The sequence below is a fragment of the Arvicola amphibius genome, chromosome 11 (assembly GCF_903992535.2).
Source record: "Arvicola amphibius chromosome 11, mArvAmp1.2, whole genome shotgun sequence".
Taxonomy (NCBI): domain Eukaryota; kingdom Metazoa; phylum Chordata; class Mammalia; order Rodentia; family Cricetidae; genus Arvicola; species Arvicola amphibius.
The window spans coordinates 12,857,041-12,882,541 of record NC_052057.2 but is presented as its reverse complement, the minus strand read 5'-3'; the positions used below and the strand labels follow the sequence as shown (position 1 = coordinate 12,882,541).

The 25,501-nt window shown below is 44.0% G+C and overlaps 1 protein-coding gene across 1 annotated transcript; it reads left to right on the top strand.

Moving 5' to 3' along the window:
* The first annotated feature begins 12,760 nt into the window (after positions 1–12,760).
* On the top strand, positions 12,761–13,318 carry Arl14 (ADP ribosylation factor like GTPase 14). The gene has a single exon (XM_038346983.1). It carries the CDS (start codon positions 12,761–12,763, stop codon positions 13,316–13,318), a length of 558 nt encoding a protein of 185 aa, XP_038202911.1.
* The last annotated feature ends 12,183 nt before the right edge of the window (positions 13,319–25,501 follow it).

Below are 25,501 nucleotides of genomic sequence, written 5' to 3'. Positions count from 1 at the left end.
TTCTGTGTGCTTGCCACGTTTTCTTAAAGATCTAGCATTTCAACTCCTGTTTTTCTTCCTCGTCCTCCATTCTCTCCATAAGTGGCAACATCACCAGCTCTGCTGTTTCAATAAAAAAGCAGAACAAACCCACGAACTCTCTCACCCCCATCCAGCAAGTTCTCCAGGATCTTCCCAGAGAGCATTTAGAGTCTGATCAGGCCACTTCCTCCTCTCCTGCTCCCCTCATCCTGTTCGGATGCCATCCTCTCCAGCTAGGACAATCTCGGAGTCACCTGCCTGGATTCCCTGCCTCCACATTGCCTGCCCTCCCACACTAGCTGCTCACCACACAGCTATCAGGGTAGTCCTCAGCTCCCCTCCTCCCGGCTGTCCAGTGGCTTCCCAGAAGAAGGCAGAATAAACTCCAACTCCTCCCTGTGGCCTACAGTTCCTGTACCGCTGACTTTTCTAATAACGCTGTCTCATCTCCCCCAGAATTCCCTTGTTTGACGAGGTTCCCGCAGCAGCCCCGCTCTCTGTCTCTTAGCTGGATGCAACGTTTGTGGCACTGGGGCCTTTGCTCTCACTTCTGCTCTTCGTCATGGTCCACATTTGACTTTGCCTGTCACCTTCTCTGTGACGTCAGTCACTGGCGAGTCCCATCTGCTGCCGGCTCTTTTTAGTCAACCGCCTCCCCCCAGTAGCACTTTTGATCATCAGATATGATACGGTTTGCGTATTTCCTCTTCTGCTTCCTGCTTTCTCTTGAAAGGCTCCCCGCAACGCCACAGCGTAGGCACTTGTATGATTAAATGCCCTATAAATATTTGCAACCAATTGTTTTCTTATTAGGACTGAATTTAACTCATAAATTAGCAGTGAGCTGGTATGTTTTTTTTTTTTTTTTTTGGCCACATTGCACCTCTTCCTGCATTCAGTTATTTTTAAGAACAACTATAAAGATGTATTATTTTCTTCATACAGATTTTGCACATGTATTAGTGAAAATATGTCTGGATAATTTACAGCTATTATCACTACTGTGGGTGGAAATCTTTCTCCTTATTGTTGGCTAAGACGAGTACTACCTTCCAGAGTAATGGGTGTGGCTGTCTGTAATACAACTCTTGGTCTGTCATCTTAGTCTCTGGGTTTTCTAGATAGACATGCCGTCTGTAAATTATTATTATTATTATTATCATCATCATCATCATCATCATTATCATTTGAGACTGGATTTCTCTGTGCTGCTTTGGCTCTCCTGGAACTCACTCTGTAGACCAGGCTGGCTTCGAACACAGAGATCTGTGTTCCATCACCTCCCAGCAGGGATGGGTCTTGAAAGCAGAATGGTAAAGATCTTGGTAGAATAATTTTGCTACCACCACCCGACTGCCATCTGTTGTTGTTGTTAACTGTTCTGTAGATATAGACTTTTAGATGATTCCCTTAGTTTTGGGCTTAGTGGCATTGCTAAATTTAATATAAATAATATGTTAATGCCATTTTATATTAAATTTTGTTTATATGGGTCTGGAGAGATGGCACAGCAGATAAAAACACACACTAATCTTCCAGAGGACCCAGGTTTGGTTCCCAGCCAAGCCGTCTGTAGCTCTAGCTCCATGTATCTGACACTTCCGCCTTCCTGAATTTGTGTGCATATTCACCAACGCAGACACGTATGTAAACACAACATTAAAAGTAAAATAAATCTTTAGAATTTGAGTTTGATGTTCTGGCTTACAGTGGGTGGCTAAGTCTCTTTTCCTTCCTTTGTGAAAACCAGGCCTGATGTGTGAACAGACTGTGCCAGAGACTTGGGTCATTACAGTCTGGGGCTATGGTTCTGGAGACCATTTGTAGGTGACTGAGAAAGCAACCGTCAGTAAGGATATGAGCAAGTGCAATGAGCTAACAATCCAAGCTGAGGGAATCGTGGTTAGGCCATCGTTCTGATTCCTGCACACAGTTCAGGGAGCAGTGGAAGGCCTCTGAGAATGCCACTGAAACAGAGAAGGTGTCAAGATGCCCTTCAGGGTCCTTTCTGTTCAAATCCGCAAAGAAACACTGCTTCCCAAGAGCAATGTTCCCGAGGTAGGGAGAATTGTGGGTTCCGCGAAGCCTCCAGAGGTCCAAGTCTTGACAAAGGTGTTGAATTTGCCCGCACCTCTCTGCAAGGTTTGCTGGCCTCAGACATAGCCCTACTGCAGCCTCTAAGGTCCCTTTGGCCGAGGGTGAGTCACAGTTTCTCCACGAGTCTTTCTTAGTCACAGAGTCCCCTGACCTTCAAGGTCTGGCACATAGCGATCAGTAAATAATTCTCTAATTTCTGGCATAAATGTATTTTCTTAATAAATAATGACTTCTGCCAACCCTTGGAACTAAAAAGAAGAACATGTCAACAATGGGATTGGGGGGGAATCCTATGACACAAACATGCTGTGAACTTTAGATCTCCCTTCTAAGTGTTTGCACCGTCAGCCCGATGGGTGTGGGGGCACCAGCCTGTGATCCCAACACATAAGAGGTAAAGGAAAGAGAGCCCCAAGTTCAAACAGATGGAGTAAGAAAACTGTGCAGATTCCTGCCTAAAGAAAAGGAGAGAGCTGTGACCGGACACCAAGACTGAGTGTGAAGTCTGTGCTTGACTTAAAAGCCGGCAAAGTCCAGTGCTCCCCCACACTAAATCTGAGAATCTTCTTCTACTCTTAGAGTATTCGATCCAAATGCTGAAAGCTCTCATGCTTCAGTTAGACTTAACTGTTTTCATAAACTTATCATGAATTTTGACTGCTGAGGAAAGACGGCCACTAAAGCAGTCCAAAAGGTGCGTGCAGAATCCTTGATGAATTAATTGTCTTGTCTGACCCTTGCTTCATATTGCTGGAAACACAAAACAAAACAAAGCTCTGAGACCCTGTAGCAGTGGCATAGGACCTAAGGCTGCCTTAATTCTTTAATGATCTACTTTTGTGTATGTGAACGTCTGTGTCTATGTCTGTGGGTGCTCTCAGGGGCCAGAAGAGGGCAGTAGATCCCCTGGAGCTGGAGTTACAGATGGCTGAGAGCTACCCGCTGTGGATGCTGGGAAATGCACTTCTGTCCTCTGCGGGAGCTCAAGTGCTCTGACCATTGGGTTGTCCTTCCAGCCCCACACTGCCTGGGTGGCCTGACTTACTGGGTCTCTGTCTCTTTAACTGTGACAGCCTTTGCTTTCCTATCATACTTTATCATTTCCTTTATTACGAGTTGTTTTTAAATTCCCTTTGAAATGTCTCATCAGGACTTGTCCGCTGGGTGTATTAGGATGCGGACAATTGTTTACTTAAGTGTTTAGCTTGGTTGTGTTCTTTGGTATATCCTTTACGGGCTTTGAGGGCTAAACAATATTAATCAGATCAATCTTTTTATGGCTGCTATTGTTACTTTCACACTTATCATAGGACTCTTGGAAGCTATAGGAAAGAATAAGAGAATAATGACTTTGCTTCTGTAAGTTCCAGCTTTTACTTAGATATAATTACTTTTCCTTAATACTCGTAGGTAATTTAATTAGAATACATTAAAAATGGCTGAAGATGAATTTTTTCCTGTGTGATCATGTGAGCAAAACACTGCATCTCATCTTTCACAATGTAGTTTTGACATTTAGATGGATATCAACTAATATCTTTTTTAAGTTTTAATTTTTTTATTCAAAGGCTCTCAAAAGAAATAAAACAGAAAATGCTAGCAATCTGAGCAAATGTATGATGTCTTTTGGTGTCTAGCAGCAAGTCCTGGGAAGGAAAATTACAGAGTTACCTTTAGCTGGATCAGCAAGTCATTATCTAAGTTTTTGTTCTAGTAAAGCAAGAATTCGAAAGTTAACTTTCTTGACCATAGAGATGTCTTTATGAAAACCTGGCAGCCATTTCTTTTGAGTATGTTTTGGTTCCTAAATGTCATTGCTTGTATCTGATGATGAGGTCAGCGGCAGCTCATAGTTTCAAAGTCTTTTCTGCTAAGAAGTATAGATTCCAGTCAAAATTACGTGGGCATAAGAGAAACATGCTTTTGTTTTTGTTGTTGTTTCTCCCCCCCCCACACTAATATCTTGATGCACTTTAGACATAGTCTCGATGCTCTTTGGACATAGTGTAGGGGCTGGAGAGATAGCTCATTGGTTAAGAACACTTGCAACTATTGCTGAGGACAACAGACCTGAGTTCAGTTCCTGACACTTACATGAATCCGCTCACACGCGCCTGGAACTCGCTCCAGGGAATCTGATGCTTCTGTGTCTGCTGCACTCACATGTAATATTCCCACGCACAGAAACAGGTAAAGTCAAAACTGCACAAAAAAATCTAAATCTAAATAAATAAAAATAAATCTTTTTTTTTCACCACTGTAAATTTGGGCAGACTAGTTCACTTTTGTTAGCTTGCATGTTTGTGTTTTATTTTGTTTGAGATAGAATCTTTGTAGCTTAGGTACCATCAGTTTTAGCATTCTCTCTTCCTTCTGTCTCCCCAGTGCTGAGGTTACAGGGCTAAGTCACACAGGATGGAATTACTTTTAAGTTAATCAGTGTAAACAACAGCCAGGAGCATGACACTATGTCTTCCACAACCACGAAGCTGGTATCAGGGAGGTAACACAAATCATCTGGAAGGGGCGGGGCTGCCTTCTAGAAGAGACGTCGTAAAACAAAACAAAGCCCAAACTCAAGTTATGAGGTAAAAACACGTTTTGTTTCTGGGTTTTTGGTTTTTGTTTTGTTTTGTTTTTCTTTTTCTTTCTTTCTTTTTTTTTTTTTTTGACAGGGTTTCTTTGTGTAGACCTGACTGTCCTAGAACTCGTCCTGTAGACTACACGAGCCTTGAACTCACAGAGAGGCATCTATCTCTTCCTCTGTTGGGATGCAAGCGTGCACCGCCACTGCCTGGCTGTGAAAAACCATGTTTATTTAGCCTGTAATACAGTCTAGTAATCCAATGCTTAAAAAAAATTATTATTCCTGGCCGCTACTCATATATCCTCAGCTGACAAGAAGAAAAAGGAAAGAAAGAAATCAAAAGTGAGGAGAAAGGAGAAAAGCAAGGGCGTGGGAGATCAGAAAAGTGAAAGCTGACGAATGCCCTGACCTTGACTTTCACGTGTTACTTCCCTGAAGCCTTAAGGGGCCACCCAGCACCCGCTGAGCTCCCACTCTGCCCTCCTTCCATCCTTCCTCTAAGACTTAAGACCAAGAGCGGCAGCTGGCCCGTTTGAGAAGTCGCTCACTGGCTAAGCATTCATTCCCAATCTTACTCAGGCTTGCTCGCACGCCCGGCTAGTCTCAAATGATCATCATTTGCAAGACCACGCCTCCGTTTTCCCCAGGTCAGTTCCGTTTACTCTTGTTTCCTACAGCGCTCATTTTCAGCTTGCCTTCGGCTTTCCAAACTGTCCGGGTTCGGGTTGAGAGATGAAGTGAGCCCCGGGAGGTGCCAAGTTTGCTCAGCAGGGACCGGCGACCTCTTTTCTTCTTTCTCATCTGCCACGCCCCTTGTCGGCTGGACACAGCGTGTTTTTTTTTTAAACCTCCTCTTTATGACTTCTTTGTTTCCTTACGTTCCCGTTCTCATCTTTACTCGTGCCCAGTCTTAGAGTTAGTTCCTTGAGAGTGCAGATCGTTAAGGGCATATTCACTCTGCTAGTGTTTTGTGTTAGGTATAGAATTGCTGCGTGTCCAATACAAGAGTTTGGTTTCTTGGCTTGCTTGCTTTTTAAAAACAGTCTTGCTGTATAGCTCAGGCTTCTTAAACACTGTCTCCTAAGTGCTAGGATTACAGATGTATATTTCGGTGTCCAACTTCGACCTAAGTTTGATGAACGTGTGAATAAAGTGTGTAAAATTACATGCGCACCTGAACTAAAACAAGAAAAATAGACAAACGTGCAGTTCATAACCACACCGGGTTTCAAATGCTTGGATGATTTAAAGATGTTTTTAAGACAAACGTTTCTCCTCAAAAATAGCAAAACTACATATAAAGTAAAATTTAAAGGTTTTAAATGTTTGTTCTTTTGTGTTGGTGGGTATATGTGTGTGAGCGTGGGCCACGCCTCCACAAGCACCTGCCGAGGCCAGAGGAAGGGGTTAGATCACTTAAAGCTGGAGTGGCAGACAGTTGTAGCCATCCACAGCGGTGTTAGAAGAGCAACAGGCACTGCTAACTGCTGAACTATCTCTCCAGCTCCCATTTTTAAAGATTACAAAATATAGTTCAGCCTTCAGTTCCTTCCTAAGGGTGGGGGAACTGTTACCTATTTGGGGAACAGCAGATGGTCGGTGCTCGCCAGAGTGAACCTGGATCACAGAGATGAAGAAACAAAGCAACAGAGACCTGCACCAACCCCCTTTTCTCACTGAAGTTGGAAGGGAATCGATTAGGTTAGCGGTGGTCCAGGCTACACAGCCCTGTGTTGCTATTGTTGTCATTGACTCCCTGATGCTAGCTGGCTAGCCAGACTTCATGTATTGCTGGGGTCAAAGATGCCTGAATCAATATCCTTCAGTAGTCCTTCATCAGGGCAAGGGATGCTATGGCCCCTCATGGTCCAGCCTTAGCCGTCAGACTGCCTCTCTTGTGCTGTGTTTTCCTCCTGTTTATTTTAACTTTACTGGGAGGGTGGTATCTTAGTTAGGGTTTCTATTGCTGTGAAGGGGCACCATGACCACGGCAACTCTTATAAAAGAAAACATTTAATTGGGCTGGCTTACAGTTTCAGAGGTTTAGTCCATTGTCGTCATGGAGGGGTAAGACAGCATGCTGGCAGACATGGTGCTGAAGAAGGAACTGAGAGTTCTACATCTTGATCAGAAGGCAACAGGAAGAAGTGACCTGTGAACCATACTGAGTGTAGCTTGAGCAAAGGAGACCTCAAAGCCCACCCCCACAGTGACACACTTCCTCCAACCAAGGTCATACCTATAATGGCCACACCTCCCAGTAGTGCCATTCTTTATGAACTTATGGGGGCCAATTACATTCAGATCCCCACAGGGTGTGATTCGGTGGAACCCTGGAGGAACAATCCAGTACAGTGATTGATTTTCTCAAGCATCAAACACTCCCATTCTAACCATCAAATTGTTCCTCATTTGGAAAAGGCTAAAATCAGCACTACTTTTACTTATTTTCAAAATGTCTCATAATTATTTGTTGTTCTTGTTTTTGAGACAGGGTTTCTCTGTGTAGCTCAGGCTATCCTAGAACTTACTCTATAGACCAGGCTGGCCTCGAACTCGGAGATCTGCATCCTGAGTGTGTAGGTACTAGAAGAGATCAGAGGTGTTTGTTTCCCTGTAGCTGGAGTTGCTGGTTATGAGCTCCTGACACGGGTGCTGGGACTAGAACTCTGGTCCTCTGGAAGAACACTAGGGTATTCTTGACTGCTGAGCCATCTCTACAGCCTCTTAGGTATTTTTAAATGTTAGATAATATTTTAAAAATCACCATAAATGAGAGGAAAACATATCAGCTACATGGCGGCTCTATAGAGTATCTTTTCACATTTATTTAATGTAAGGTTACCTTGGCATCCCTGTTTACACCCTGCATTGATCTGTGAGTACAAGCAGCAGATATGAACCTAGATCCACCAGTCTCCTCATGGGCACCTTTAGGGATGTGGGTGGTAACAATGTCAGTTCTGGCAGAAGATATGACCCCAAAAGAAAGGCCACAGATTGGACTCTGCCATTCTTCACTGAGTCCTGAGTGCCTGTTGCTCTGGACCAGACTGCACTTCTAAGAACTCGGTGTAAAAACGCTTGGTGGGTGAAAATGTTGCTTTCTCTAAATTGGGAGCTTGAGAGAGCCGGCTCTCGTGACTCATAGCTGTAATTCCAGCACCTGGGAGGCTAAAGCCGGAGGACCATGGGAGAGTCCAGGGGAGCCTGAACTACATAGTGACTTTCAGACAGCGTGGGCTACACAGAGAGATCCTGTTTCAAAACTCAAACAAGGAAAAAAAAAAAAGAATGGGGCTAAGGAGGTAGCTGATTGGTAGAGTGCTTGTCTACTGTGCACAAAGCTGTGGGCTGATTGGTAGAGTACTTGTCTACTGTGCACGAAGCTGTGGGCTGATTGGTAGAGTGCTTGTCTACTGTGCACGAAGCTGTGGGCTGATTGGTAGAGTGCTTGTCTACTGTGCACGAAGCTGTGGGCTGATTGGTAGAGTGCTTGTCTACTGTGCACGAAGCTGTGGGCTGATTGGTAGAGTGCTTGTCTATTGTGCACAAAGCTGTGGGCTGCACCCCACTGCCATACAAATCTTTCATTCCAGTTCGTGGGAGGCTGAAGTAGGCAGATCTCTGTGAGTCGGAGGTCAGCCTGGTCTCCATAAGATGTTTCAGGCCAGCCAGGACAACACAGTGAGATCCTGCGACAAATAAATAAATAAAAACAAACAAAAAAATAATTCAAGGTCATCTCAGTTGCCCAGCTAATTTGAGGCTAGCCCGAGTTACATGAAACTTTTGTCTCAAGAAGAAAAGAATTAAAGAAACTAAACTAAGTAAACTAAACAAGAGAATCCACATGTGTTTTGGGAGAGGACCAAAGGATCAAACTTTTGTAGGCTCAGGGCGATAAACAGGGGAAGGAAATTGTTCTGCTCCCTTGTCATGTGCTCATTGCACTATGATGTTCTACCCTGAGAAGGGACCTGTGCTTTGGTGGTAAAGGCAAGGACACAGCAGCATCCTCACTGTGGTCTGGATACACAGAAGGATGCAGGAGCACCAACAAGACATCACATAAGATCACATTAGTGAGTCTGATATAAAGAAAACGTCTAACTTTTCTGTTGTGTTTAGCTTATTCAAAGCATTGGAGTAGGAGATAGCTCGAGTGGCGTGCAGAGTCCCCAGCTCACCTTGGGAAGAGCATCCTTCTCACATCCTGAACCTGGATCCTTTCTTTCCGTGAATGTTGCCTAATTTGATCAGCTCATTCCAGTTCAGTTCCTTCCAACATGTCTTTTTTTTCTGAACGCTTTTAAGGCTAGAAGGAAGTTTGGGGGGGGGGTGACAAAAAAACCAAACCGTCAACAACAGTTCAAAGAATCCTATTTAACTGCTCATTTAACCCCGCCTGCTGTGCATTATGGCCCTGTTTGCATGCATTCCTCCCCTTGCACAGATGCGTATCTGCGATGCACCTGTTTCTGTAACTCAGTTGCTGCTATCATTCCTAGCATCTTCTTAGAACAAGGGTGTCCTATTTCATGCCCACAATTCCACTGTTGCCCTCAAGAAGTTTACTGCTGATGACCCAAGGCAGTGTGCATCTCTGAGCACATATGCACACACAGGCCAGAGACTGATTTTGGATGCCTTCCTCTGCTTTATTTTTCCACTTTATTTCTCCAGATAATTTCTCACTGAGTCTGGAGATTGCCATTTCAGCTAGACTGGGTGGCCAGAGAGCCCCCACCCCGACCCTGGGTTGGGGTTACAGACATGTGCTGTTGCACCTGCCTTTATGCTTGGGAATCTGAATTCAGGCCCTCAGGCCTGCACATCAAGCACTTTGTCCGCTGAGACATCTCCTGAGTCCCAGCCAATGTAATAAACACTCCATAACCAACTTCCCTAATACTTACTCTTACATGTTTATATATTTGTAGCGAGTCTCACTATATCTCCCTAGCTGGTCTAGAAGCTTGCTGTGTAGACCAGACTGGCCTCTAACTAACAGAGATCCACCCACCTTGCTGGTGTTGTTTCATTGATTTATTATTTATTATTTTTTATTGGTATTTTTTAAGAAACATCGTTTATAGGACCTCATGCTGCACTTTTACTGCCTTTTCTCCTACTTATTTCTGCTTCTTTCGTGACGTGGACAGAATTGAAGACTCTAGTCCTGCCATCTTACTTTGTATCCAGTTGAGTCAACAAATACAGGCGCATCACAATCAGCTGTAGCTGGCTTTCTCGTGACACAGATTTGTAGAACAGCCACCTGTTCACAAGCTGTTGCTTCTCTACCTCTAGCCTGTGTTTTTTCCAAGTTTGAAATTCATCTCACGATTCTCCGATGCCTTCCACCCTGAAACAATCCCTGAAGATCCAGATATGTAGCTTTCCTCATGGAATGGGACATTTTTCCCACTTACGCGCCTTTCATTTGTTTATCTGTCTTTTTCTTCTCTCCGGTGAAAGGCCGTTTTAAGGCAGATCTAATTTATCTCTGAGGGCTGGCACCCAGCGAAGTGTGGTTTCCAGAGTAGGCATTCTATCTGTCAACCACACATTCTGCCTGCATACCGATCTTCTGACCCCTGGCCAGTGCGATCAGTACAACGCCTTTCATTGCGGAGACATACTGAGTTGGTTAAAAACGTAAATTGCAAACCCATTTACAGACGTTTTTGTTTTATTTTTAATTATGTGAACGTGCATGTGCATGCCGTGTGTGTGGGTGCTGGGGGAGGCTGGAAGGAGGTGGTAGATCCTCTGGAGTTGGAGTTATAGGTAGTTCAGAAGCTGTCGAAAGGAGGTGGTAGGAACCAAACTCTATTCCTTTGCAAGAGCAGCAAGTCTTCTTGACTGCTGGGCCATCTCTTTAGGTCCTCATTTTTTTTTAATCTGTGTACTTTTTTTGTGCACACAGTAGTTTACCTCAAAACTTTCTTTTTTAAAAAAAAGTTTTAGTAAAAATAAAACATGACATCATATGCCTCAAGAAAGTTCTTTCATAAAAATTGTATTGTTAAGCATTGAGGGGAGCCTTTCCACCAAGCGATTTCATTGCTTATTTTTCATTGTTTATTGTTACTCTTAAAAACAAATTGTGTGTGTGCACTTGTGTGTGTGTGTGCACTTGTGTGTGTGTGTGTACGCTTGCCACCATGGACTTGTGGATGCCAAAGGAAAACTGAGGAGTTGTCCTCTTCCTCAATCTCTCTTCTCCATGGGTTCCGGGGTCATGCAGAGGCTTGTGCAGCAAATGCCTTCCCCCAGGGAGCATCCCAGCCCTAGAGTCCATTCTACAATACCGGGAAATACTTGCAGATTGTTTATTTGTGTTCTGCTAACCTACTTCTGTCTTCTGAGGAATAAGACCCTATCCTTGGACTGTGACTGAAGCTGATCCTCTCTCCCTCTTCTCTTTCTCTGAAACATTCCTTTAGTGTTTGCCTTTAACCTCTCACACACTTTCTTTCTTTCTTTCTTTCTTTCTTTCTTTCTTCCTTCCTTCCTTCCTTCCTTCCTTCCTTCCTTTCCTCCTCCTCCTCCTCCTCCTCCTCCTCCTCCTCCTCCTCCTCCTCCTCCTCCTCCTCCTCCTCCTCCTCCTCTTCCTCTTCTTCTTCTTCTTCTCCTTCTCCTTCTCCTTCTCCTTCTTCTTCTTCTTGTTTTGGTTTTTTTGAGACAGGGTTTCTTTGTAGCTTTGAAGCCTGTCCTGGAACTAGGTCTTGTAGACCAGGCTGGCCTCAAACTCACAGAGATCACTTGCCTCTGTCTCCTGAGTTCTAGGATTAAGGACATGTGCTACTACCACCTGGTTCCTATCATGCAGGTTTCTAATCGATCTTCTCTCTCTCTCTCTCTCTCTCTCTCTCTCTCTCTCTTTCTCTTTCTCTCTTTCTTTTTCTCTGAGACAGGGTTTCTCTGGTTAGCTTTGGCCAACCTGGAACTCACTCTGCATACTAGGCTGGCTTTGAACTCAGAGATCCGCCTGCCTCTGCTCCCTGAGTGCTAGGATTAAAGGCGTACACCACCACCACTATAGGGCTTTAAAATATCTGCTTTTCAAAATAAGTTTTCAGGACTTGGTCCTTGTTTTCTGAGTTCCTTTTTTTATCTTATCAGTTTCTTGTTTTTGGAATATGTATATGTGTGTGTGTGTAATTTTTTTCCTGCTCTTCCCGCTGCCTTTCTCCAGTGCACCAACCCCGAAGCCTCAGCTTTATCTCACTAGGCCAATTACCGCTCATCTTCCACCCATTTTCTGTCTCCTGGAATCTGTTAAAAAACCCCACCCTCCGATGGCCTCTGATGACTTTATGCACTCGTTTTTTCCTTTATTCTCACTCTGGTGAGGTTCACTGGCAGTCAGTTTGCCATCTTCCTTCAGTCTGTTTTATGGAAATGCGTATGGGTAAAATATTTTCCCGGAGAAATTTGGTTCTGTGAATAGCTTAGGTTCCCTACCTGGAAGTGATGCTTTGCTTCTGAGACTGAGGTTGGCCGGCTCAAAGTTTCCCACTGAGTAACCGGGTAAGAGGAAGCTTTTAGATACGGAGAGGGCGATAAACTCTGCAGGTGGTTAGACAGCCCTGATACTTAGTTACAATTGGATAAGATAGTTCTACCAAAGAGTTTAGTTCAAGCTAGTTAAAACCAAAGGTCGCGTCTGTTCTGCGGTGGTGGTCCTGGGAATGTCTTTCTTAGTCTTTGGTTTCCTCCAAACGTTTGCACCTGAGAGAATAAAGCTGTAGCATCGGGCCACTCCTAATCCCAGTCACTGGCAAAGAATGTCCCCTTTGAGCCACTGTGATACCGGCTGGTTACTCCCACAGATTCCTCAGGATTGGCTGGGACTGCAAATAAAGCTATTTGACTGTAATCAAGTCGATAAGCTACAATATAAACGAAGCTGCCAGCCACCTGCTCTCAGGCTACAGATGTGGCGCTTACTTACTTTTTCTCCCTAAACGTTTTCATGCAAGAATTGGGAAGGAACCATTGTCCCCCGGCCAGAAGAAAAGAACTTCAAGGAAGAAAAATCCCAAAATGGGATTGCTGAATTCTAAAAATCCCAAAGGCAAACAAGCCCATATTCTTCTTCTGGGACTCGACTCGGCTGGGAAATCTACTCTGCTTTACAGGTTAAAGCTTTCTGAGACTCTCACGACCATCCCAACCATCGGCTTCAACGTGGAAATGGTCCAGCTGGAGAGTGATCTTCCGCTCACCGTGTGGGATGTTGGAGGGCAGGAGAAGATGCGAACGGTCTGGGACTGCTACTGTGAGAACGCAGACGGGCTGGTGTACGTGGTGGACTGTTCCGACGGCAAGCAGAGACTCAAGGACTCCTGCAAAGAGTTCAAGCACATTTTGCAGAATGAACACATCAAAAACGCGCCGGTCGTCATATTAGCCAACAAACAAGACTTGCCCGGAGCTCTGAGTGCCGAGGAAATCACCAGGATATTCAAGGTGAAGAAGCTGTGTAGCAACCGGTTCTGGTACGTGCAACCGTGCTGCGCCGTCACTGGAGAAGGGCTGGATGCCGGGTTCAGGAAATTGACTGAGTTTGTGAAAAGCCACCTGAAGGCCAGAGACGCCTGAAGACCTTAGCATTCTTCAAGCAGAAATGAGGGTGTGGAACCGTCCTGGCCTCTGAAAGACAATGACGAAGTGGAAATGGAAATTCTGTTTTATTTCCCATGAGAAGTGAAAAAAGTGAGTTACTGACTTAGTACATTTTCCCCGGAGGTTAATTTCACCCCGTCCAGCTAAAGATGGAACTTTGTAGCGAACTATGGGGTAATGGTCATTGAGATGGAAGGATTTGTATTTTGAAACGGTTAATGTGTTTGATGATTTGAAAGACATATTTAGAACCAGATAAATGTTTATTAATTTTCTATGACCAGTAGAGTAATATCTGTCTGCTTATGGTTCCCAGCCATTGCACTGCTGCAGGTATTGAATTTCTACCCCGTTCCTGGGTCATAACTGAGTGGTGAGAAAAAAATTAAATTATGGAGAGGAAAAAGGTTGATGCTAGCCTCTTGGAAATCTTTGTTTTCTAAACAGAACCCCTGTTCCTTCCAGCTTATTGAAATCTATTTCTGGTAACTTCCTCTAGTGAGTCTTTTTTAAAATATATTTTTTATTCTTTGAGCATTTCATACTATGTATATTGATCATATTCACACACATAAACACGCACACACATGCATGCATACACACACACACACACACACACACACACACACACACACACACACACACACTCCCAGTGAGTCTTAAACAACATTAGATGAGTTGCTCGAAGGAGGGGTTCTACAGCGTAAACTCTGGGTCTAGAGCTTTGCTTTTGGCTACAGCCTTGGAACCGGTTTCAGGGGAACTCAGCTCAGTAGCCTGATTGCCTAGGAACACAGGTGCTCTTGGCACTGACCAAACAGGAAGCCAAGCCAGACTTTGCTCCCAGAGGCCTTGCAGTTCACTGGGGGAAGTGACAGGAAGCTGGTAGCTGGAGCAGGGCAGTATGCGCTGCCAGTTTTTGCATGAGATAGAGACACATCCAGGGACGGAAAACACTTATAGGAGAAAACACTTATAGGAGATGGAATTGAAGAGGCTGTCTCGCTACCAGGGACCCCCCACAGGGGGAGGTCCATAACCATCCTAACCACGGGAAGGCGTGGGTGGTTGAGCAGCAAAGGAACAGAGGATGGGGTTGGGATCCCTGTGAGAACAGCAGTGCTCCCAGAGAGAGGCCCTGGGACTAATGCTTTCTCCTTTCCCACCCCAGTGAGGCTCCTTTGGTGTGGGATAATGCTCCGAGCTCCATAGCAACCCCAGTGGCTACAAAGTGTAAGACAATAGGGGAGAATAAAGGTTTAATAAGTCAAGTGTAGGACTGGAGACATGGCTCAGAGGTTAAGAGCAGCAAGTGCTCTTGAATAAGTTCCTAACTCATGCTGGCTGGCTCATGATGACATGGAACTCCAGAACTCTTTTCTGGGCATTAATTAGCACATAGGTGGCACACACATACATATACACATAAGTAAAAATAAAAATAAATCTTAGAAAAAAATAAGTCAAGGGTGATGGCCCCTGGGTTCCTCTAAAATGTTTTTCTCCTTATAGCTATAATTTGCTCAGTGAAGGTCCTTCTGTGCTTCATAGGATGCCCCCAGGAAAGGAGAGACACATAATCACATAATAATGGTGACTTTGGTTTAAAACTGTGTATAGCAGTCATCGGGATAAACGCTTTCCCATATCTTCTCATGGAATGTTTACAATTGAGGAAAATAGGCATTAATATTTCAGTTTACAGACATGAGCATCGGGACTGAACAGGGTGAAATCACCTCTCTCTCTCTCTCTCTCTCTCTCTCTCTCTCTCTCTCCTCTCTCTCTCTCTCTCTCCACACACACACACACACACACACACACACAAAAGATTTAAAAGCTTTTTTACATTAGGGTGTGTGTAGTGGAGGTTCGAAAGACAACCGAGGAGTCAACTCCTTCCACTGTGTAGGTCTTGGGGACTGAACTGAGGTCACAGACTTGGCAGCAAGTGCCTTTACCTGTTAAGACACCTCTCCAGCCAACTTCTCCCCCCTTTCTTTTATTTTTGAGTTTAATAATAACATCAGGTCTCCCTTTTCTCCCCTCCTTCCAAACCCTCCCTAATGTCCTTCCTTGCTCTTTTTCAAACGTGTGCTCTCTTTTTCATTCATTTTAACTGAGAAGTTGCCGGAGTTAATATTGGAATTTAGGTGTGTCTCACTCTAAGAAAGGCCTCTGCTGTTCCCTACCATGTCATTGTAGAGACAAAATATCCTCTCTGTCATCAGCGAGCTTCCAGCATACAAGAGCTGGGGCTGGGCGTCTAACTCACTAGTCAAATAACTTTACCAGCAATTCAAGATGCCCTGGTTTGATCCCAGCCAGGGGATGGGGGGAACTCTAGGTAATATGGATTCTATAATGAGAACGTTCTTGGAAACAATAGAAGGCAAGTACACTAGTCAAACAGACTAACAGATACAAGAAACATGTGGAAAGATCGCGGGTGGTTCCAGGGAGCTCTGGGATGGTGATGCTAAAGGTTCAGAGCTGAGCTCTCCCCTGAGTTTCACAAGACGACTAAAGCCCCATGCATCTCCTTACAGTTCTTTAGGCGTTTCTAATTTAGTCTTAAAGTTAGGAGCCATTCATTTATTTCAATGCAGAATATCTGAACAGAAAGCGTTTTTTTGTTTTTTGTTTTGTTTTGTTTTGTTTGTTCCTACTATTTGGTAATATGAGTTAGGTAAAATTCAAAGAAAAGAGTTTGGAAACATATCAAAAACACTGTAAGTTGGGGTATGTGTGACTGGTGTAGTAGCCATGTGTGGTTTCTTGATAAAGTGGTATTTTCCTGACATTGAAAACGCTCTCCTCAACAGCAGGTATTCCTCAGAATCTGTGCCAACAGTTCCCAGAAATGTGCGGGGTTGGTTGTACTTAGGACCCACTTTCCCGGCAGCAATTAGCTTTTCTGTGCTAATTTTACCAGTCTTTCCTCCAACATTTCCTGCCCGCTCTCTCTCCTCCTGGCTTGCTTTCCTCTACTCAACAACATGGGTGAGTGAATTGGTACACACACAACATACACACACACACACAGGTGTACACACACACGTACACACATACTATATACATAATATTCACTATATATACACACACTATTTATGCACACATAGTATATATATACACTATACATACACATACACACTATATATACACACATGCTATACACATATACACACTATATACACACTATACATATATACACATACTATATACACATACATAGTATATATACACATGCTATATGTAAACACACTATATACACACACTATATTTATATGTGCATATGTGCATGCACGCACACATGTACACACAGATGTACACACATACATAATGTTCACTATATACACACACACACTATTTATGCACACATAGTATATATATACACTATGCATATACATACACACTATATATACACACATGCTATACACATATACACACTATATACACACTATACAATATACACATACTATATATACATACACAGTATATATACACATGCTATATATAAACACACTATATATATACACACACTATATTTATATGTGCACATACACACACATAAACATACTCCTTTAACCCTCTTCACCCTGATATACTAATAAAGGCTGAATTTGGGGGAGGAGCAGAAGACAAGCTATAGATAATAGTAAAACAGTAGTAAAATATTTCCTAGTAGATGAAAGAGGCTATGCATCCTCATACTTTTATGTCTATTGCTATACTTTTTATTTATCTTCTTCTATACATTTTATTTATGTTTTGTGTGACGGTCCTGGAGACTGAACCCAGGGCCCCATTCCTACTAAGTGAGTACTCTGTCATTGAGCTGGGCAACCCGCCTCAGACTTCTTTATTTTATTCTACTTAGTGGATTCTTTCAGCTGTTTCATCCTCATGCTTTGATTTTTTACACCTAAATAAGTTTTATTGTGTGTATCCGAGGTCTACCATGTGATGTTCTAGGGGACATGGAGGTTATAAAATGGTTTCATGGTGTGGCAAGCTATCATCTCACATAGTTACTTCTGGGACAAAAACAGCCAGAATGGATTTATCAGCAGAAATCCCAAATGCTGTGATGCTTTCTCCTGTCCCTGTTACAAACTGAGGCAGAACCCAGAGCACACAGTTGTGGACCGGCGGGGAAAGAAAAGCCACCATTTCTTAAAAGTGCCAGGGTCAAAGATCTGAAGCCTAATTCTTACACTTTTCAGATACAAGTAAAAATCAAATATTTAAGTTTTCTCTTCTACATATTCTAAGTTAAAGCAGTTCCTCCAGGGCATAATAAAAAAATGATAACTAACCAGGCGGTGGTGCACACCTTTAATCCCAGCAGTCAGGAGGCAGAGGCAGGCGGATCTCTGTGAGTTCGAGGCCAGCCTGGTCTACAAGAGCTAGTTCCAGGACAGGCTCCAAAGCTACAGAGAAATGCTGTCTTGAAAAAAAAAAAACAAAAAACAGAAACAGCAAAATGATAAATAAACCAAACAGCCAGACTATCTTTTTCGTCATTCATTTGCCGTATTTTGTATGATCGCGAACATTGCTGAGTGCTTATGAGTCCAGTGAAGTGTTTATGTCCTCTTTAAATTCCTTGAATTCTCTGATAAAAATTTATGATGACTTTAAAAATCCCCGTGTCCTGTGTTCTTCTGGGCAGCTCTCATCTGAGAACACTTCTATAGGACTATGGGTTAAGGGAAGACTTCTTGTCTTGGGCATCTGTGTTGTTTTTGGTTTTATGATTTGGCTTGTGGATTTTCGTCGGCTGTGTTTAACATGATCCTGGCTTTTCTCTGATTGGCCCATGCAGGAACTGCTGGTGGACGAGCTGTTCAGCTAGAGCAGGCCTGTGGGTGCAGAGATGGGCAGACGGCCACAAGCAGTGGGAAGAATGGAAGAGGGAGGGGATGTTTGACCCGTCAAAGCAGACTCTTGGGCAAAGCAGGTTTGAAGGCTACTGGACCTTCCTGGGTTTACAGATGACCACAGGCAGGACGGGACGGGGCAGGGCGGGGTGGGGGAATGGAGGGTGTGGACAGGAAAGGCAAGCCTCGACTCATCACGCAAAGGCGGCTCCTGAGCAAGAGGGCTGGCAATCTGAGGGATTGCAACTACCGGGCTTCGCAAGACAGCGTCTCATATAGCCCAGGCTAGCCTTAACCTAGTTGTATATCCAAGGCTGGACGATGTATGTTAAATGTTAATATTGTTGGGCTAAGTTACATCAGAACCGAGAAAGCTCACACAAAAGCAAAAGGCAGTTGTTAGATGACCTAAGTATAAGAGTAACATTTTCACAAATAAATTCAATTTGTTTACTTAAAATTCGAATGGGGATCAATTGGGGGTGTAGCTTAATGATGGCGTACTTAACCACTATTTGTGAATTCCTCGGTTCAATCCCCATAGAGGGGTAAGGTGCAGAGTGTGGTGATGGACTCCTTCCTGGAAGCCCAGCACTCGGGGGGGGGGGGGGGGAAGCAGACGTTCAGGGTAAGGTTGAGCTGAGTGAGGCTTGTAGCAAGTGGTGGAGGGGATGTTGGGGATGTAGCTCAGCTAGTGGGTTGCCCGTCTAACAACTTGAAGTGTTGAGTTTGTTCCCCTGCACAGATCTGGGACTGCCTGTAACCCCAGGCACATGCCTGTCACCCCAGCACTTGGAAATCGAGGCAGGAGAATCAGGAGTCGAAGGCCATCTTTGGCTACACAGTGAGTTTGAGTCCGTTTTGGGCTACTTGAAAACTTATCTCAAAAAAGAAAAGAACCCACTCACAGGAACATAACAACTATTACCAACGGTATTTTAAGCATGTGAGTCTGATGAAGTTGCTGCTATCTTTAGTCCTGTGACTTCCAAGAGAATAATAAAGGACAGCCACTAAGTATCATGAAATGAGTTAACTGACATGTGACATGTACAGATTTTGCCGTTTAATCTGTTTCTATAAGTTAAGTGGGGCTATGGGCCATGATGCTTCTTGGCCCCTAAGTCTAGAAGATAGATTCTGTTTTCCTTTTTACTCCCAATGCAGTAGCAGATAGAATTAACTATACACCCCAGATTCACCTCCCCTGAACACTTTCTGTTCCCACCACCTCCACAAATCCACCATCCGTTCTCAATCTGGGACCAAGTTCTCCACAAGAATTCTGCCCAGAGGGCTTTCTAAAGATGAAACACATCATATTATTCTCCTAATTTAACTGCCCCTCCCCCATTTATGTTTCTTCTTGACCTGGTATCTCCCTCTCGTTTCTTAATCCTCCCTCTTTGGTCACCTGTGTCCTGCCTGTTTGTCACTTCCAGCTGTGACTTCCCCAGGGCCCTTGAACTTCTTGTTTCCCCAGTTTTGGATACACTTCCCTCCAGTCTTCCAGTCTGTTAATTTCTATAGTTATTGATGTGTTAAGCTATGTGGATGTGTTTGGGTATGTGCACACAAGTGCAGGTGCCCGCAGCGCCCAGAGGCCTTGCCACTCCCTAGAGCTGGAGTTCCTGGCAGTTGTGAGCTGCCTGATGTGGCGTCTAGGAGTCTAACTCAGGTCTTCTGAGCCGTCTTCTGCCCAGCTCTGACTCTTTTCATTGTTTGTATCTTCAAATAAACGTGCAGAGATGTCCCCAGCTCCTCTTTGACGGAGCCTTCCATCTCAGTATCCCTGCCTCCTACTGACTTTCTTATTCTTTATTCTTTCCTTCCCTCTCTAGAAAGTAAGCTGTTAGGAGCAGTCTTGTTCTCTCTTACATCCTAGAAATATGCATAGGGGAAAATGTTTGTCTAAAATGTTTGTAGAACATAAAAAATGGTCTGAACGCCAGAGTAAGGTCCTATCAGGCTTCAGAATAGAATAATGGGAGATACAGAGGTTCCATTCCAGCTCGGGAACCAACTCCGTGGGCTTGCACCCAAGGGCAGAGCTCTTGGCTTTTAGCATCCAAATGGCATGGGACTTCTGCTTTGTCACCTGTTTGGTTTTTTAGGCAAGTCCCTTTCCCTCTCTGAGTCAGTTTTCTTAATTTGAACTGGGGCTTGGATCAGGGACAGCCCTTCGCGTGCTGAGCTGTATAGTTTTGGAAGTGCTGGAACCACCAGTGTTAAATTACCTCCAATAAACTAGATCATGTTTCTTGCTTGTCTCTGACACACCCACACCTCCTCTTTCTCCCAGATGCCCTCTGACCTCTCTTCCCCACACCCATCCCAGCACCTGAGTCACCCTAGAGCAGGTAGGAAGGAGATGACTTTGTAATCACTTAACTTAAAAAAAAAAAATCTTCCAAATCTTTAGAGAAGTCGGAAGGAAAGTATAAGAAACATTTATTTCCTGCTTATATTTTCCAACATTACAGTTTTGTCATGTTTTACACTCTGTCTGCTTGTCTTTCTCTCCCCCTCGCTCTCCTTCCTCTTACACACACACACACACACACACACACACACACACACACACACACACACACTCACACTGACTCAATCTCTGTGTACCTGCCATGCCTCTGCAATGCATACAATTTTAAGAATTATGAAATATAATTTAACAGCCCATCATCAACTTTTCTCTAGGTCACCAATTACAGAATCAGTCTACTGGAATTGGTTTTTAGTTTGGAATAGTTTCTTGGGATTTTTTTCTACCTGGAAAATTTTTTTAAAAGTTCGGGCCATTTTTTTTTTTTTCCTGGCAAGTCTTGCAGTGCTGTCAAGTCGGCCTCCTGCGGTCCTTCTGCCTCTGCCCCCCCCAGTGTGTTGTGACTACAGGTGGTTGCCCTTGGGTCTGCCTTCTGGTATTTTAGGGGAGGCCCTGCAGTTTTGACTTGTCTAATGCTATTACTGGATTCTGAACGCGTGTTTTCAGAAAGCGAGAGTTTTCCGTAAATGAAATCGTGCCTCCTACTGTACTGTACCCTAGGGAGTCACAGCGTCCATTTGTGCCCGCATTGGTGGTACTCACATTCAATCCCCTGTTTTATATTAGCGCCCTCTGGCTTTCTCCACACTGCCAACTGTTCTTAATAAGCTATTTGAAATTCATTCGATAGGAAAAATATTTTGAGACCTTGTGAATATTTTGCTCCCCCAAAGCCTTTCACTGATATTGATCCTTAACCTGAATTAGTTATTGTACTGGGCACTGGAAAATGTCCAAATCCACCATTCTTTGTACATTTACTAGCTATCACTCTGAGGTTTATTCTTACTTATAAAAGCCTGACCTTAACTTGGCTTATTTCTTGACAGTTTTTCTTACCTTAAATTACCCCAATCTACATTTTGCCCCTGGGCTTTTAACCTTTCTCTATGTTTGTATATATTTCTTTCCTTCTTACTCCGTGTCTTGCTGTGTAGCTGAGTGGCTGGCCTCTAGAGTCCTCCTTTTCTTTTTCTATTCCTTCTCATTCTTCTTCTTCCCAGATTTCCCCTCTTATTAATTCTCTTGACCTGCCAGCCCTGCCTGTCCTTTCCTGCCAAAGCTGTTGGCTGTTCAGCTCTTTATTAGACCAATCAGGTGTTTAGAGAGGGAAAGTAACACAGCTTCACAGAGTTAAACGAATGCAACATAAAAGAATGCAACGCATCTTTGCATCACTAAAACAAATGTTCTGCTGTGCCTGCACGGCCTGAAACAGAAACCAAGCAAAGGACGTCAGGAATAAACACGCATACACCTCTCTAGTGGCTGGTAGAAGACACCCTTTATTGAACAGCACCACAGAGGTTTCATACCTAGCCCAGCCAGCTGGGCCAACAGGTGTTTATACCTAACCCAGCCAGGTAGGTCAACAGGTGAAGACCTCATTGCCTGATCCTCGATCAAGGCATGGGCAATACATGCTCAGGAAGCAGGGTTGGTAAACAACTTTAACACAGCTTTCAGAAGCTCAAATCAAAAGGGCAAGAGAAGGTCACTAGTGGGGAAGAGCAGCTGGAGGCCAGGATTCTAAACGGTCCCAACATCGTTCAGCATAAACAAATATAACACATCTTAAAATAATATTCCACACTAGACCTCTTTGGGGGTTGAATAACCCTTTCACAGGGGTAGCCTAAGATTATTTACATTATGATTCATAATAGTAGCAAAATTTCATTTACGATGTAGCAATGGAAATAATTTTATGGCTGAGCATCACCACAACATGAGGAACTGGATTAAAGGGTGGTAGCATGAGAAAGGTTGAGAGCCACTGTTCTAGGGAGTAAGGCCAGGGCCTGGTGTCTACCAGCTAGGCAAGCACTCACATTTAAGCTGTAGCCTCCAAGACTTCTTATCACTTTGAGACCAGGTCTCACTAACTTGCCTAAGCTGGCTTTGATTTTACTTGGGCGCTCTGGCTGGTTTTGAACTTATGATTTCCCTGCCTTGGTCCCCCAAGTAGTTGGAACTACCAGTCTGTGTCACCAGCCCCACCCAATATTATCCTTTGGGGAAGCTGTGAGTGCATTTATCTGTTACATAAGTGTGGTCGTTGTAGGGAGTGGCACTACTAGGAGGTGTGGTTTTGTTGGAGGAAGTGTGTCCCTACATGGGCAGGCTTTGAGGTCGCCTATGCTCAAGTTATGCTCAGTGCGGCATACAGTTGCTTCTGCTAACTGTGGATCAAGATGTAGAACTCTCAGCTCCTTCTCCAGAATCATGTCTGCCTGCATGCTGCCGTGTTTCCTGCCAAGATGGCAATGGACTGAATCTCTTAAACTGTACGTTAGCCCCAGTTAAATGTTTTCCTTTGTAAGTGTTTCCGTGGCCATGGTATCTCTTCACAGCAATAGAGACCCTAACTAAGAAAATGGGCAACAGATTCAGCACAGAACATCCAGGAGACCCAGGGAACTATGAAAGACAGAACATAACAGTGTTGCTTTTCAAATCTGCTGGGCCTAGTCGTGTGTTTTCTGCCATTCTTCCTTCCACACTGGAGTAATATAAACTTAAGCTTTTCTAGAATTGCAAATCCCTAGCTCTAACTTCCCCCTTCCCTGCCATGTATCTCTCCTGGTGTCCACGCCCTTCACTCTGCCTTCCCTGAGATAGAGGTTTCCAGCTACCGCCTCCACCATCTCCACAGAAAGGCGCGTATCTCAAATGCTTCCAGTTCTCAACTAATATCAGCAACTGCCCCAGACAGCAAAGAATCCACTGCCATCCTTTCCTCCACTTCCTGGCTGATCCCTCAGTTGACTGGAGCTGGAATTTGCTTCCATGATGTAGGACGGTCATCATGGGATTCTACAGCAAACTGGCTGATCCCTCAGCTGACTGGAGCTGGAATTTGCTTCCATGATGTAGGACGGTCATCATGGGATTCTACAGCAAACTGGCTGATCCCTCAGCTGACTGGAGCTGGAATTCGCTTCCATGATGTAGGACGGTCATCATGGGATTCTACAGCAAATTGGCTGATCCCTCAGCTGACTGGAGCTGGAATTCGCTTCCATGATGTAGGACGGTTATCATGGGATTCTACAGCAAACTGGCTGATCCCTCAGTTGACTGGAGCTGGAATTCGCTTCCATGATGTAGGACAGTCATCATGGGATTCTACAGCAAACAGAGGGGAGCTTGGGCATGATTTTTTAAGCTAACGACTTTGGTGGTGACCTTGAACATGTGTGTCGCCTTTTGCGGGGTTCCTGATTCTCCTCCCCCCCCCACCCACACACACACATACATGAAAGAGACATTTAGATTTCATGAATGAAGTAGTAGAGCGTGAAGATCTGATTTCAGCAGCTTGGCTTGAATCAAAGGGCACATACTATATACTCAGAAGGAATGCCATTAAAATAAATATGTGCTTGCATGAGTGAAAATGTTAATTGTTCTGGTAGAGCAAACTTATTCTCATACACCTCTTAACTTACACCAAATGGTGTGGTATTTCTAAACCGGGTTGAGCTCCTGGGTTTCACACCGAGGCATTTTCCCACTAGAGTTCCATGTACTTTAGTTGTCTATTAATAATTAACATGAGAGATTTCAGTGACAGAATACCATCTTTTTACCATGGGAACCCCTCCTAGACATGTAGTTTTATTTCTGGTCATTTAAAAGCAAAAGGTACAGTTTACATTCATTCTAAAATTTAGTCCCTGCAGACACAGATTCCAATTTGTAAAATTAAAACCCATTGTCTACTAGCACACGTGTGTAAACTCACTGTCTATGAGCACATGTGTATAAATCCTTTGTCTATGTATACATGTGTGTAAACCCGTTGTCTGTGGACACATGTGTGTGAAAAAATTTTCTATGAACACACGTGTATAAACCTATTGTCTGTGAGCACACACATGTAAACCCATTGTCTATGATCACACACATGTAAACCCATTGTTTATGAACACATGCTTGTAAACCCATTGTCTATGAACACACATGTATAAACCCATTGTCTGTGAGCACACACATGTGAGCGCCTTGTATATAATCACACCTGTAAACCCATTGTTTATGAACACACATGTGCAAACCCATTGCTCAGGGCCCAGATGTGCTCTCTCTTCCAAGTTCATACAGACAGGAAAACACTGAACTTTTATTGCTCTAATTGGCAGCTAAGGGCTGAAAGTCCCTCTGCCTGGCAAAAAGCCCCTGCTTCCATCCAGGGAAGTTCTCAGGACCCACAGTCCCACCCTGCAGCTGTTCTTTTAGGTGGGCTCAGGCATGGGACTGCAGGAAGGTTGCAGGAGGCTGCATGAAGACTTCCCTTCCCTGGGCTCCTGGCTTTAGCCTCTTCCTGAGAAAACGCGTGGTAGATCAAACCCTTCATTTCATAGAAACCTTTCCAGTGTGCGCTCCTGACATCATTCTTAGATGCTCAAACTCTCCCAAATTTTCCCAGTGAAAAACCCCTTTAAGCTAGTTATTATATCCAACAACAGGTCCCAAGCAAGGAAGGGTTACTTGGGGAAACAACACTTGAGAGGTTTTCTCCCATTTTAACCTTGTACTAGCTACAAGTAGTACAAGGTAGTACAAGTAGTGCTGGAATTAATCTTTTCTCCAAAGAGCTTTGGTCTCTTTTGTTGAGGAATGTATTTAGAAGCCAAGCAATGAAGCTATCTGCTAAGTATTTTTCTCTCCGACAAACCTCTCCGCCGAGGTAATAAGCCAACCAGACCAAATCAAACCGAATTACAAGAA

What these genes read in the sequence shown, in the direction of transcription:
- Arl14 (XM_038346983.1), top strand. Translation starts at nt 12,761, where the DNA reads ATGGGATTGCTGAATTCTAAAAATCCCAAAGGCAAACAAGCCCATATT.